At 38.9% G+C, this 12,840-nt stretch overlaps 1 protein-coding gene across 1 annotated transcript in view; it reads left to right on the top strand.

Moving 5' to 3' along the window:
* The window catches only part of FBXL2 (F-box and leucine rich repeat protein 2), an 84,402-nt gene that overhangs the window by 35,644 nt on the left and 35,918 nt on the right, over window positions 1-12,840 (top strand). The window contains 3 exon segments of the mRNA XM_082637155.1: window positions 3,581-3,635; window positions 3,881-3,955; window positions 9,840-9,934. Coding sequence (XP_082493281.1) covers window positions 3,581-3,635; window positions 3,881-3,955; window positions 9,840-9,934 — 225 coding nt within the window.

Genomic DNA, 12,840 nt, shown 5'->3' with positions numbered 1-12,840 from the left:
AAATAATGGAGTATATCATGTTTCTGGGTTGGAAGGCTTAATATTGTCAAGATCTCAATTCTTCCCAAAGTTTCCATAAATTCAACATAATTCCAATAAAATTTTATAAAGTTTTCTTGTGGAAATTGATATGCTGATCCTAAAACATAAGTGGAAATTAAAAAAAAAAGAGTAGCCAAGAATAACGAAGGTAATTTTGTTGAACAAAAACAAAGTTGGGGACTTCCCTGGTGGTCCAGCGCAGGGGGCCCAGGTTTGATCCCTGGTCAGGGAACTAGATCCCATACGCATGCTGCAACTAAGAAGTCCACATGCCACAACTAAGAAGTCTGCATTGCCACAACTAAACATGCCGCAGTGAAGATCCCACGAGCCACAACTAAGACCCAGGGCAGCCTAAATAAATAAGTAAGTAAGTAAGTAAATAAATAAATAAATATTTTTAACAAAAGAAAAACAGAGTTGGGCTTAACGTTACCAGACATCAAGAGCTTAAAGCTTCATGATTAAAACAGGGTCTTATTGGCACAGAGGCAGACAGACCAGTGAAGCAGAAAACAAAGTCCAGAAGTACATCCATTCCTGTATACCCTTGTGTGTATTTATTTATAACCAAATTGCAATTTTAGTGCTTTTCTAATGAAGGGTGAAGTTAACACACTTGAGGTAGGAAGCAATTTCCAGGAAAAAAAAAAGTTTTGGAAGGGCCAGAACCTGATTTCTGACTACTCTTATTCCTTTAGCTATCTCTGTTTCTATTGCCAATGTTCCAGGCTCTGTCATTCAGGGTGTTTATTTTATTCATTGGAACATGATTTGGGAACTTGGCTTAGTTTGGCAGTTTAGAGTCTTATCATGCCTATTTAAAAATATATATTTATTTATTTATTGGGTTGTGCTGTGTCTTAGTTGTGGCAGATGGGCTCCTTAGTTGTGGTATGCGAACTCTTAGTTGCGGCATGCATGTGGGATCTAGTTCCCTGACCAGGGATCAGACGCGGGCCCCCTGCATTGGGAGCACAGAGTCTTAACCACTGGACCACCAGGGAAGTCCCTTATCATGCCTATTTAACTTTAACTATTCAAGTATCTGTGTGTGTGTGTGTTGGGGGGATAATGTAAATAATGAAGGCAATCTACTTTTTCATTCAGTAATCATAATGTTGGGTAGTAAGCATGAAATGAGAAATGCAAACTTGTGTTCCAGCTGTTGATTCTCACTTGTGTCCGAATGTGTGAGTATCTTGTTTGAGTTAGTGTGATTCTAGTGTTTAAAGAGACATGTTTTGGGAATTCCCTGGAGGTCCAGTGGTTAAGACTCCATGCTTTCACTGCCCAGGGCTTGGGTTCGATCCCTGATCAGGGAACTAAGATACCCCAAGCCACGCAGCTTGGCCATAAGGAAAGAAAGAAAGAAAGAGAGAAAGAAAGGGAGGAAGAAGGAAAGAAACATTTTCCATACAGCATGCTCACTCAACACAGACTGCTTCATCTGCTGTGCAGTTGAAGAAATAGATTCTAGTCTAATCCTGAGGGAACAACAGCTGTGTTAAACTTTCTAGGGCACTTTGCGTAGGGTCATGGGCTTGGGCTCTCAAGCCAGACTACCTGGGTTCAAATTCTGGCTCCGCTCTTCCTATCTGTGTGGCCTTGGCAGGTGCCCAGTGTTCCTGTCTGTAAAATGGAGATCGTAATAGCACCTCATGGCATTGTTGTGACAATTAAAGAGTGACAGCTAGCACATGTAAGTGACAGCTAGCATCAGTGTTAACTATGATTATCAGTATTGTTATTATTACTGAGAGGTGATAGAATACGTTGGTCTCCAAGGTGGTACATTCTTGAGGGATTTTCAAGAGAAACTTAGTTAACTCCTTTCTACCTTCAGCTTGTACTTTAGAACCCAATGCCAGTGTGTGATATGATTCTACTGTACCATACTCATTTCTCTATCTGGTTCTTGGTCTCTTCGTGAGCTGATGATCAGTTGTGGCTCATTGTGGAATGGTCGTATGGCACAGAACACAGACATTTGTGGTGGTAGGGCAAGATGTATTACCATAGAAGCAATGTAGATGTGCAGACACCCTGAAATATGTTTAATATATATAAGTACACATTTCCAGCCATCGGCATTTTCCTATGTACAAAGTTCCATTGAGTCTTTTAAGATCAGTGCAGCCCTTATGCTTCTGTCCTTTGCTTTTCTCTAGAAAATGACTGGAGCCTATATTGTAGAACAGTATCTACGCTGTCACTGGCCCCATGGTGCTGCCTGTGGGTGCTTTATTGTAGGGTGCAGTGCTCTGGTGTTTTATGGATCTACTGTCTTCGCCAAGCCCATGGATTTTCCACGCACTGCTGATTGTTACCTTTGGAGAATTTTGGAGAACATTTTAGGTGGCTGTTTGCCATTTCACCTTCCTCACACACAGGCACAGACTCTCATATTTACCTTCCGGTACTATGGGGATTGAGACCCTATTGTTGTCCCTGACCTCGTCCCCATCCACTCTTTGTCTCTCAGGAAAGCTGCTCTTTGTTTTCAGCTGTGACTGCGGAGCGCTGAGGCACACACAGCTATTTGCCACTGTGCTATCATCAGCAGCTCATGTCCACTGCCAGAATGTCAGAACCTCCCTCTGACCCTGCCATGCTGACAGCTACTGCTTCCACTGGGGGACTGGTGGTGTCAACTAAGCTTTTGTTTGCTTCTCTCTGCTTTTCTTTTTCCCCATCTTTCCCATCTTCTGTAGCTTCTTGGCTTTTGCTCAGGAAATGAGCTCCATCTTTCTGCCCTGTGAACAGATAGATAAAAAGTGAATGGGTTTTATTGTTGAGCTTTTCTTGGCTGTGTTATTTGAGGCTCAGGCACCTGAGTCTGTTTCGTGCATCTACCACCAAAAGTGGGGTTTGCATAGGAATTAGAATGATTTTGCCCTCACTAGGCTCAATGCTTGGGAGGTGAGAGATTGGTCTTTTCTTTCTTTTTTTTAAAGTTGTCTCCCACAGCTCACTGATTGATGTTGTGTTCATCTATTTATTTATTTATTTGGTTGCACGGGGTCTTAGCTGCGGCCAGTGGGCTCCTTAGTTGTGGCAGGTGGGTTCCTTAGTTGTAGCTCACCGGCTCCTTAGTTGTAGCATGTGAACTCTTAGTTGCGGCATGAATGTGGGATCTAGTTCCCTGACCAGGGATTGAACCCAGGCCCCCTGCATTGGGAGCTCAGAGCCTTAACCACTGCGCTAGCAGGGAAGTCCCGAGAGATTGGTCTTTGAATAGAACAGGTTATGATCTACTGTTCCATGTCCATGACTTAGAACAAGGGAAATAAAAGTTTAATGAATTCTGGTTTAAGGGGGTTTGTGTAGTGTGTCTAAAACAGCTTAGGAATGTGCAAACATTTAATATGTCATAGTAGTGATGAACAATTATAGTGCACTTGTGTATTAAGAATTGAGGAATCTTGAAAAAGTTATGAATATCCAGATGGCTCATTAGATTTTATCTTTCAAGTTATAAATATTCTAAAATGTTAACACCATCTCATTTTTGTGCTTTTTTCCCCTTTCTTCCTAGAATATTTTCCTTCTTGGATATAGTAACTTTGTGCCGATGTGCACAGATTTCCAAGGTAGAGTATTAACCAAATTTGTAATCAAGAAATACAAGTTTTATTAGAATGAGGATGAGTTCAAGTTAAAAATTAAAATGTCATCTTTTATATTTAACATACAATGTTATCATAATTCCACATTTGATTATTAGCTTAATGTCTATCATGAATAAATATTTGGAAATATAAAGGTTGAATCAAGACTTTATTTAACAGTCTCAATAAATGTATCTTTTTCACCCTAATCTCTCCCAACCTCCCAGGCTTGGAATATCTTAGCCCTGGATGGAAGCAACTGGCAAAGAATAGACCTTTTTAACTTTCAAACAGATGTAGAGGTAAGTTAACCTTGTTTTAGACAAAAGACTTTTTTAAAAGATAAGTAAACTGCTCACTCTTTCCTGCCTTTTTATTTTGCTGCATTTAGATTTAATATTAAGGTGCCACGGTGGAATAGAGAGGAAAAAAACCTGGAAGATATTTGCATACTTCAAGACCAAAATTCTGTTTGCATTTTACTTTTCACTTTTATCAGTAACAGACTTTTACTTTTCCCCCTTGATCATGTTTATAATCTAAGTTTTACCACTCAGCTTTTCAAAGCCTTACACCTGTATCATTAACACCTGGTTCAATGCTTTAATCTTAGGAGACTCTTGACAAATATTTATTGATCTGAAAACACCATTGAGAATTCTAATTTAGCATCAGGAATGGAGAAATGGCAGAAGCAGGGACTCAGGAATGAGGCTGGAATTATGAGATATAACTCCAGCTCAGCCACTTAAGACATTTACTCTCTCAGTGCCTCAGTTTTGTTATTTATAAAATGAAGAGGTGAAATAATCCATAGAGCCTTTATAATTTCAGGATTCTGGTGTATTTATCTAGAAATATGTAAATATCCTCATTTAAGAGTGGTAAACCAGATCAAATGAGAAAAGTTTATTTTAAAACAACTTTAATATTAAATACCAATTTATAACCAAAAAGAAACAGGGAAGTAATAAAGAGCATTGTACATAGTAATTGTTGGGAGTGCTGTTTTAAGGGTCTGGGGATGTTGAAGTTTATTATCTACCCAATGTTAGTAAAACCTTATTGATTTCTAGTTTAGCCAACTCAGTTACAATAGTGGGATTGTATTTTAATTCAGTTACTCACGTGGCATGTTTATCACTTGTTTTTATTGAAGTATATGCTTTGTATCTTTTTTTTTTTTTTTTTTTGGTACGTGGGCCTCTCACTGCTGTGGCCTCTCCCGTTGCGGAGCACAGGCTCCGGACGCACAGGCTCAGCGGCCGTGGCTCACGGGCCTAGCTGCTCCGCAGCATGTGGGATCTTCCCGGACTGGGGCACGAACCCGTGTCCCCTGCATCGGCAGGCGGACTCTCAACCACTGCGCCACCAGGGAAGACTGCTTTGTATCTTTTTTAATGGATAAGGAAATGAATGTGTTTAACAGTGAGATGGGCCCAAACAATTTCCTGTGACTCACTTAAGCTGGTGTTACCTACAAGAACTAATGGCCAGTGGTGGAGGCCCTTCACTTCCTTCTCTAGGTTACTTGCTGCTTGCCAGGCTCTGGTCCCATCTCAAACCAGTGGAGCAGAAGCCCCTACAGGAGGTGGGGCTGAGCACAGCATTTCCCACTGCTCAGGTTGCTGTGCTCTGAGCTTGGAAGCTGGCAGGGGCCTCAGGGCTTCTCACGTCCCTGTAAAGATAAGCTCTAGTTCCTGGCTTGGACTCCGGTCCCTGAATTAGGAATTCTTTAATGCTCTTTCCAGACTTCACGATTGCAACAGTGCCCTACCCAAACATGCTGACATGTAATTCCCCTTCAAACTGATAATCTGTAGTTCATGGTTCATTGTCTTACTTAGTGATGTTGAGGAGAACATTAAATTCCAAAAATTGTGGTCATTTCTTCTGGCCAAAGAGTCATTGTTTTAAAAAAATTTTGTAAAAAAATTTTTTCTGTGGTTTTTTAATTGTCTCCTCAGTTTTCTTTGATGATTTTTCCAAACTACAACTTTTTGGAATGCACATAAAAAACTTTTAAATTCAGATATTAAAAAATACTATTTCAGGACTTCCCTGGCAGTCCAGTGGTTAAGACTCCATGCGGTTTGATCCCTGATCGGGGAGCTAAGATCCTGCAAGCCATGCAGTGCAGTGCGGTCAAAAAAAAAAAAAAACTATTTTAAGTAAATGTCATTACCTTGTGCATTATTTGATTTCACAATTTTAGCTGACTGCTGACTACAGCTATATAAACACATTGCAGAAGTACTTGAGTACTTCCACCAACGACAGACCAGTTTATGGTTTACCAGTTATGTAGAGAACTACATGTGAAAAATATAGTCTAATACTATTTAGTTCCCCCTTTGGGCTACCACTTTGAATCCAGGTTGATTCTGAACCAAGTGTGGGGCCTCCCATAGACACTAACAGGACCCTCTGGATGCTTATACTGGGAAACATCCCATGGATAAACTCATGGTCTCAAATTCATTTCTTTGGGACGAAAGTGGTGATTTATGGATCTGTTGAGAGCAGAGAGAAGGTGCCAAGGATCAGGACTAAGAGTATTTACTGTGTGCCGGGCACTCTTCTGAGCACTTTTTGTATATTAATTAATTTAATCCTCTCAAAAACACCATGTTGAAGAAACTGAGGCACAAAAAGTTTGAGTAACTTACCTGAGGTCACTCACCTAGTAAGAAGAGAGAGTAGATACCTTGAACAGTGGGTTTCATGACTTGAGTTTCAAAGAAAAGGCAGAATAGCACATGTAGGTGACTAATGTGCATTGGGCCTCTCCTTGAGCATCACTCTCTCCTAAGTAAACATCAGGTTTCCCTGATGTTTAGGCATTTTCCATGCCTTTAAAAGTTGAACATTTTGTTGTTAGTCTTCATGATCATTAAAGATTCTGTGAGGCCAAAAATGAGAAATAACCAAGTAGTATGTTATCTAAAACTCATAAGTCCAAGGGTCTCTCCATTAGGCCTTATTTTTCTGTAAAGCCCTTCTTTCTAAAATGCATACCTACAACATACTATCTAATAGATGTTACACAGTGTCATTGGCATTTGAAAAGGATTTACTCATTTTTTTTCTCTTAGTTGGAAACAGTGGAACAGAAAATTCTGAATGTAATTTTTTTATTCCAGTACAAAAACTTTTACTCCAAAAACGGAAGTTTGTATAAACATGACTAACTTGAAATGGAGAAAATAGATGGTGTGCTCTATTTGTAGACATTGGTGTGGAGTTGTTTTTGCTGTTTTATTTAGTACTTAAATATTTATCTTGGATTTCCAAGTCATAATGTTTTTCCTCCCACTGACAGAAATTTATTTTACAGGTGTCTGGAGTTTTGGTTCAAAAACTAATTGTTAACTTAGATAAGACTCAAGAAAGCATAGATAAAGTCGCCAGCAATATCAGAGTTTGGATTTTCAACTTAATTAAATTATTAGCCAGATATAATATGTGTGAGCCCTGCTTCTGTGATACTGTGGTTTGATGTGTCCTAGTGAATTCTTAGTGCTTAGAGTTCAGTGTCAAGATTGCTGTTTTATAAAGTGAGGATAATAAGTGTTAAAAATGAAACAAAATGGCCTTTTCAATGTTTTCTCCCTTGTGGAGGTGGTAATTGTGCAGAACATACAGCTTTTAGAGTCAGTTAAACCTGTTATAAACCCCAATTTTACTACTCACTAAAGTGTAATCTTGGCAATTTAACCATTTAATTTCTTTATTTGAAAAATGAAGATAATGGATCCAATCTGTATTAGTCAGGATTCTCCAGAAAAACAGAACCAGTAAGATATGTGTGTACTATTTACAATAGCCAGGACATGGAAGCAACTTAAGTGTCCATCGACAGATGAATGGATAAAGAAGATGTGGCACATACATACAATGGAATATTACTCAGCCATAAAAAGAAATGAAATTGAGTTATTTGTAGTGAGGTGGATGGACCTAGAGTCTGTCATACAGAGTGAAATAAGTCAGAAAGAGGAAAACGAATACCGTATGCTAACACATATATATGGAATCTAAAAAAAAAAAGGTTCTGAAGAACCTAGGGGCAGGACAAGAATAAAGACACAGATGTAGAGAATGGACTTGAGGACACAGGGAGGGAGAAGGGTAACCTGGGACAAAGTGAGAGAGTGGCATTGACATATATACACTACCAAATGTAAAATAGATAGCTAGTGGGAAGCAGCCGCATAGCACAGGGAGATCAGCTCGGTGCTTTGTGTCCACCTAGAGGGGTGGGATAGGGAGGGTGGGAGGGAGACGCAAGAGGGAGGGGATATGGGGATATATATATATATATATAGACGTATAGCTGATTCACTTTGTTATACAGCAGAAACTAATAGAACATTGTAAAGCAATTATACTCCAATAAAGATGTTAAAAAAGTGTGTATATTAATATAGATATAGAGATTTATTATAAGGAATTGGGTCATGTGATTGTGGAGGCTGAGAAGTCCCAAGATCTGCAGTCAGCAAGCTGGAGGCCCAGGAGAGCTGATACGTAGCTCCAGTCTGAGTCAGAAGACCTGTGAACCAGCAGAGCCAGTGGTGTAAATTCCAGTCTGAAAGCTGGCAGGTTCAAGATCCAAGAGGAGTTGATGTTTCAGTCCAAGTCCAAGGGCCAGAAAAGACCACTGTTTGGCTCAGCAGTCAGGCAGGAGTTCTCTCTTAATCAGCCTTTTTTGTTCTATTCATGTCTTCAGTTGATTGGATGAGGCCCACCTACACTAGGGAGGGCAGTCTGCTTTACTCAGTTCACTGATTCAAATGCTAATCTCACCCAGAAACCCTTACAGACACAGCCAGAATAATGTTTGGCCAAATGTCTGGGTACCCTGTGTCGCAGTCAAGTTGACACATAAAATTAATCATCATAAGTTCACCCGTTGTCAACTTGGCACCCATAGGCATGTCCTTAAACCATACTTTATTTCCAAATAAAGATGATAACAAAGGTCATAATTCCACCTAATATGATACAGCTATCCAGCGTACAACCCGAAAGACACTCAGCCCTTCCTCAGAAGAGGAGGTAAAGTCCTAGAGTCAATTTCACTCTTCTTGATATTCTGTGCCTTAAATACTTTGATGTAGAATTGACAGTACTTAAATACTTATGGCATAAAGTCAGTACATGTTGTGTCACATGATAAGGGGATAAAAGAGGAAAAAAATATGTATTTGTACCACACACACACGCATTCATAATAAAATAGGGAGAAAATACTTCTGACAATTATAGTCCTAATTTCTGTAACTGGTCATGTGGTCAGAGTTGGTATCTATAACTACCTTCTGCTTCCCATTCTGTATTCTCTTTGTCTTCAGCAAGCACCTCAGCTGGTCGTGGTTCCTTACCTGGTAGAGTGACCCAAACCATCATTCCTGAAGCCATGAGTACTCTCCTTGGATTGGCTTTTAGTTTTCCATTGACTTTAATCAGAGGGCATATTAATACTAAGAGATATCCTAAGGGATTTCCTGTATTCCATACATACACTCTTCCTTACTTTAGTGTGGAGCAGTAGTCCATGTGGTTGTTGTGAATATTAAATGAGCCATAGCAGGTACAATAAAGTGTTAAAATCATGCCTGAAAAAGTAGAAGTGTTTAATCAATGTTCATTTTCTTTTTTCCTCCCCTCATGTATCTGCCAGTACCAGCCAAAGTTCCCATTTTTAAAGCAAATGTGTTTAAATAGGGGATTGCTAAGAAGAATGAGGAGTAGATTTTATGATACATCTTCAGATTTTTAGAGTGGTAATGTTTAGCTAAAATAGAATTTCTTTTTTTGAGCAACATTGTTTTAGATCTCTGTGTTCCCAGCACAGCAGTGTTCCCAAAAAGCTTGACCTCAAAAAGCCTTGTAATTGATGGAGTAGCCATGAACCCTGGCTAAGGAAGGCCTAACTCCAGAGTCAAGGCTTTCAAAAAATAGTGTGTGATTTAAAAAAAATACTTAATGTTTTCATTGAAAACATTTTTTCAGTGCTTGCAGCCCCTTTATACACTAGGAGCAGAAGTGGGATGTTGGAGGAATGTTCCGAAATATCTTCTATTACACCTGGAAATACATATTCAGTTCCTAAATTTCAGGTTATTTTGCTGTTAGAGAAGCAGCATGAAATAAAATTTTTTCCAACTTTCTCCATTGAAGGGTCGAGTGGTGGAAAACATCTCAAAGCGATGCGGTGGATTCCTGAGGAAGCTCAGCTTGCGAGGTTGCATTGGCGTTGGAGATTCCTCCTTGAAGTAAGTCAGTCCACCGTGACTCACTCTATCGTGGCAGCTTGTAGCTGCCATTTTCATCAGCAAAAAGAAACCAAGCATATTATTTATTTGCTTTTCTTCTGTTAAAATCTTTCTATGGTAATTTGCATAGAGTAGTGAGAATATCATGGTTTTGGAGCCAACAGGCCTGACCTGGAAACCGAGCTCCAGTGTTGACAGGGATGCGACCTTGGGGCAAACACTTTGTGGTCAGTTCTGTCTTCTGCAAAGAGAAGACAGTTATAGCTCTTTCATGGGAATGTCCTGGGTATCACATGAAATAACACGTATGTAGTACCTGGCACATAATCATATTTTGATATTCACCTCTCTTCCTTTCTTCACTTTCCCATCTTCCTAGGTTCCTTCTCATAATCGTGGCTACCTTCTTGTATAAATTATACTAACTTACCAAATAATTCTTTCAAAAAATTCCTTAGCATAACCTGGGATTTTGCTTAATCATAATGGGTTGTGGTTATCACATTTATTTTATAATAGTTTATAATAGTTGGATATACCCGATGCAACCAAATGCTTGCCCACCTCTTACTGGATAGCCATTATTTATTGGAAATGTTATCACTCCACTGTTAAGGACATGTGCTTTGAGCTTTTCTGGAGACAGGACATAATTAATACCTTTATGTCTTTATCCTTGTGGCCTCTTGTATTGCTTGAAGTTGGCTAAATTAGGACACACACTGCCCCTAGAGTCTTGGAACGGACTGCCTCTTGGAGACTTAAGCATACCACAGTATAATCAGTCAGACCTCCAGTAAGAATGTGCAGTGTACAGTGATTTCAGACAGTAGAATTTGTAATTGAAACATCTGCTGCTCCATTGCTAAGAAAATCAATTCATAATATCAATATCTTTTAAGGATCAAAACATTCCCTCTGTGTTATGGAGCACAGGGTTTTTTTTTTTAATCAATTCAGATCATCAGAATTTTCTGATACTTCAAAAGCTTTGTAAACCAGTGGAATAGATTGATTCTGCTTTAACAGGAAGCTTAAATGTACCGAATACGTCCTAAGACAACTTGTAATAGAGAAAATAAATCTAATAGTGGTTCCATTAAAGAAACTAAAATAAATGTGAAGATATGGATTGTCAGTGAGGAATATCAAAGAAACACATTCTCATCTTGGCACTTGGAATAGAGACAAGATGAGGAAAAAACTATCCTATAAAGCGAAACTCTAACAAAACTATTCTGTAAATCTAAGAATGTTATTGGTTTACCATAAATTTTAGAGCAGAAATCTATGTTAATATATATAAATTTTTAATATGTGAGGCCAGATTACTGTGAGAAATAATGATAAGCATAATCACAGAATCATGATTCAGAGAGAATTTTGTTTTGCCTTCACTTTTTGATTGTAATCACCTAGAACCAACTTTGGCCTCTATCCTGCCCCTGCGTGTGTATTGTTGTTTTGGTGTGAGTGGGTGTTATTTGTTTACAAGTGTTTGTTGAGCCTCTACTATACCAGGCACTGATTTGGGCACTGGAGATACAGTAGTAATTATAATTGATTAAAATTCAGTTCTAATGGATCTTGCATGTATGTTCTCTGTAACTCCTGCTCCATCATTATATATGAAGTTCTATGGATTTTTAACAGCTATATTGATATATAATTGAGATACAATAAACTGTGCATCTTTAAAGTATACAATTTGATACATTTTAGCATATGAATATACCCATGAAACTAATACTATAATTAAGATAATGAATGTATTCATGTCCCACGAAATTTTCCTCATATGCCTTTGTAATCCCTCCCTTCCTCCCACCCCTGTCTCTGCTTCATCTCTAGACAACCCCTGATCTGCTTTCTGTCACTATAGGTTAGTTTGCATTTTCTAAAATTTTATATGTAATTATACAGTATGTACTCCTTTTTGCTTGAGCTCTTTCACTTAACATGATAGTTTTGAGAGTCATCCATGTTGTGTGTATCAGTAGTTCATTCCTTTTTATTGATGGATAGTAGTCCATTGTATGGGATATAATGCAATTTATTTATTCATTCCTCTGTTTAAGGACATTTGGATTTTTTCCAGTTTTCTCCATTACACATAAAGCTGCCATAAAGATTTTTGTGTGAGACATTATATGTCATATGTTTTCATTTTTCTTTGGTAAATACCTAGGAGTGGAATGGCTAGATCATTTGGTAGGTGTGTGTTTAACTTTTTAAGAAACTTCCAGGGCTTCCCTGGTGGAGCAGTGATTAAGAATCCGCCTGCCAATGCAGGGGACATGGGTTCGAGGCCTGGTCCGGGAAGATCCCACATGCCGCAGAGCAAGCCCGTGCGCCACAACTACTGAGCCTGCGCTCTAGAGCCCGTGAGCCAGAACTACTGCAGCTCGTGCGCCTAGAGCCCTGCTCTGCAACAAGAGAAGCCACCACAATAAGAAGCCCGCGTACCGCAACGAAGAGTAGCCCCTGCTCGCCGCAACTAGAGAAAGCCTGCACGCAGCAAGGAAGACCCAACACAACCAAAAATAAATAAATAACAGTCAATTAAAAAAAAAAAGAAACTTCCTAAGTGTTTCTCAAAAAATTGTACCATTTTACATTCCCACCAGAGTGTATGATACTTCCAGTTCTTCCACGTCTTTGCCAGTACTTGGTGGGTCAATTTTTGTAATTTTAGCCATTCCCAGGGATGTGAACAGTGATATCTCATTGTAGTTTTAGTTTGCATTTCTCTAATGACTAATGCTGTTGAGTGTCTTTTTATGTATTTTTTGCTATCTATATATTTTCTTTGTTGAAATGTCTGTTCTAATGTTTGGTTGTTGTTTTGCCCTTTTTTTCATTAGATTGTATGTTGTCTTACCACTGAATTCTGAGAGTTCTTAATA

The sequence above is a fragment of the Mesoplodon mirus genome, assembly GCF_964341445.2.
Source record: "Mesoplodon mirus genome assembly, chromosome: 12".
NCBI classification, from domain to species: Eukaryota; Metazoa; Chordata; class Mammalia; order Artiodactyla; family Ziphiidae; genus Mesoplodon; species Mesoplodon mirus.
This window is presented reverse-complemented; position numbering and strand designations above follow the sequence as displayed.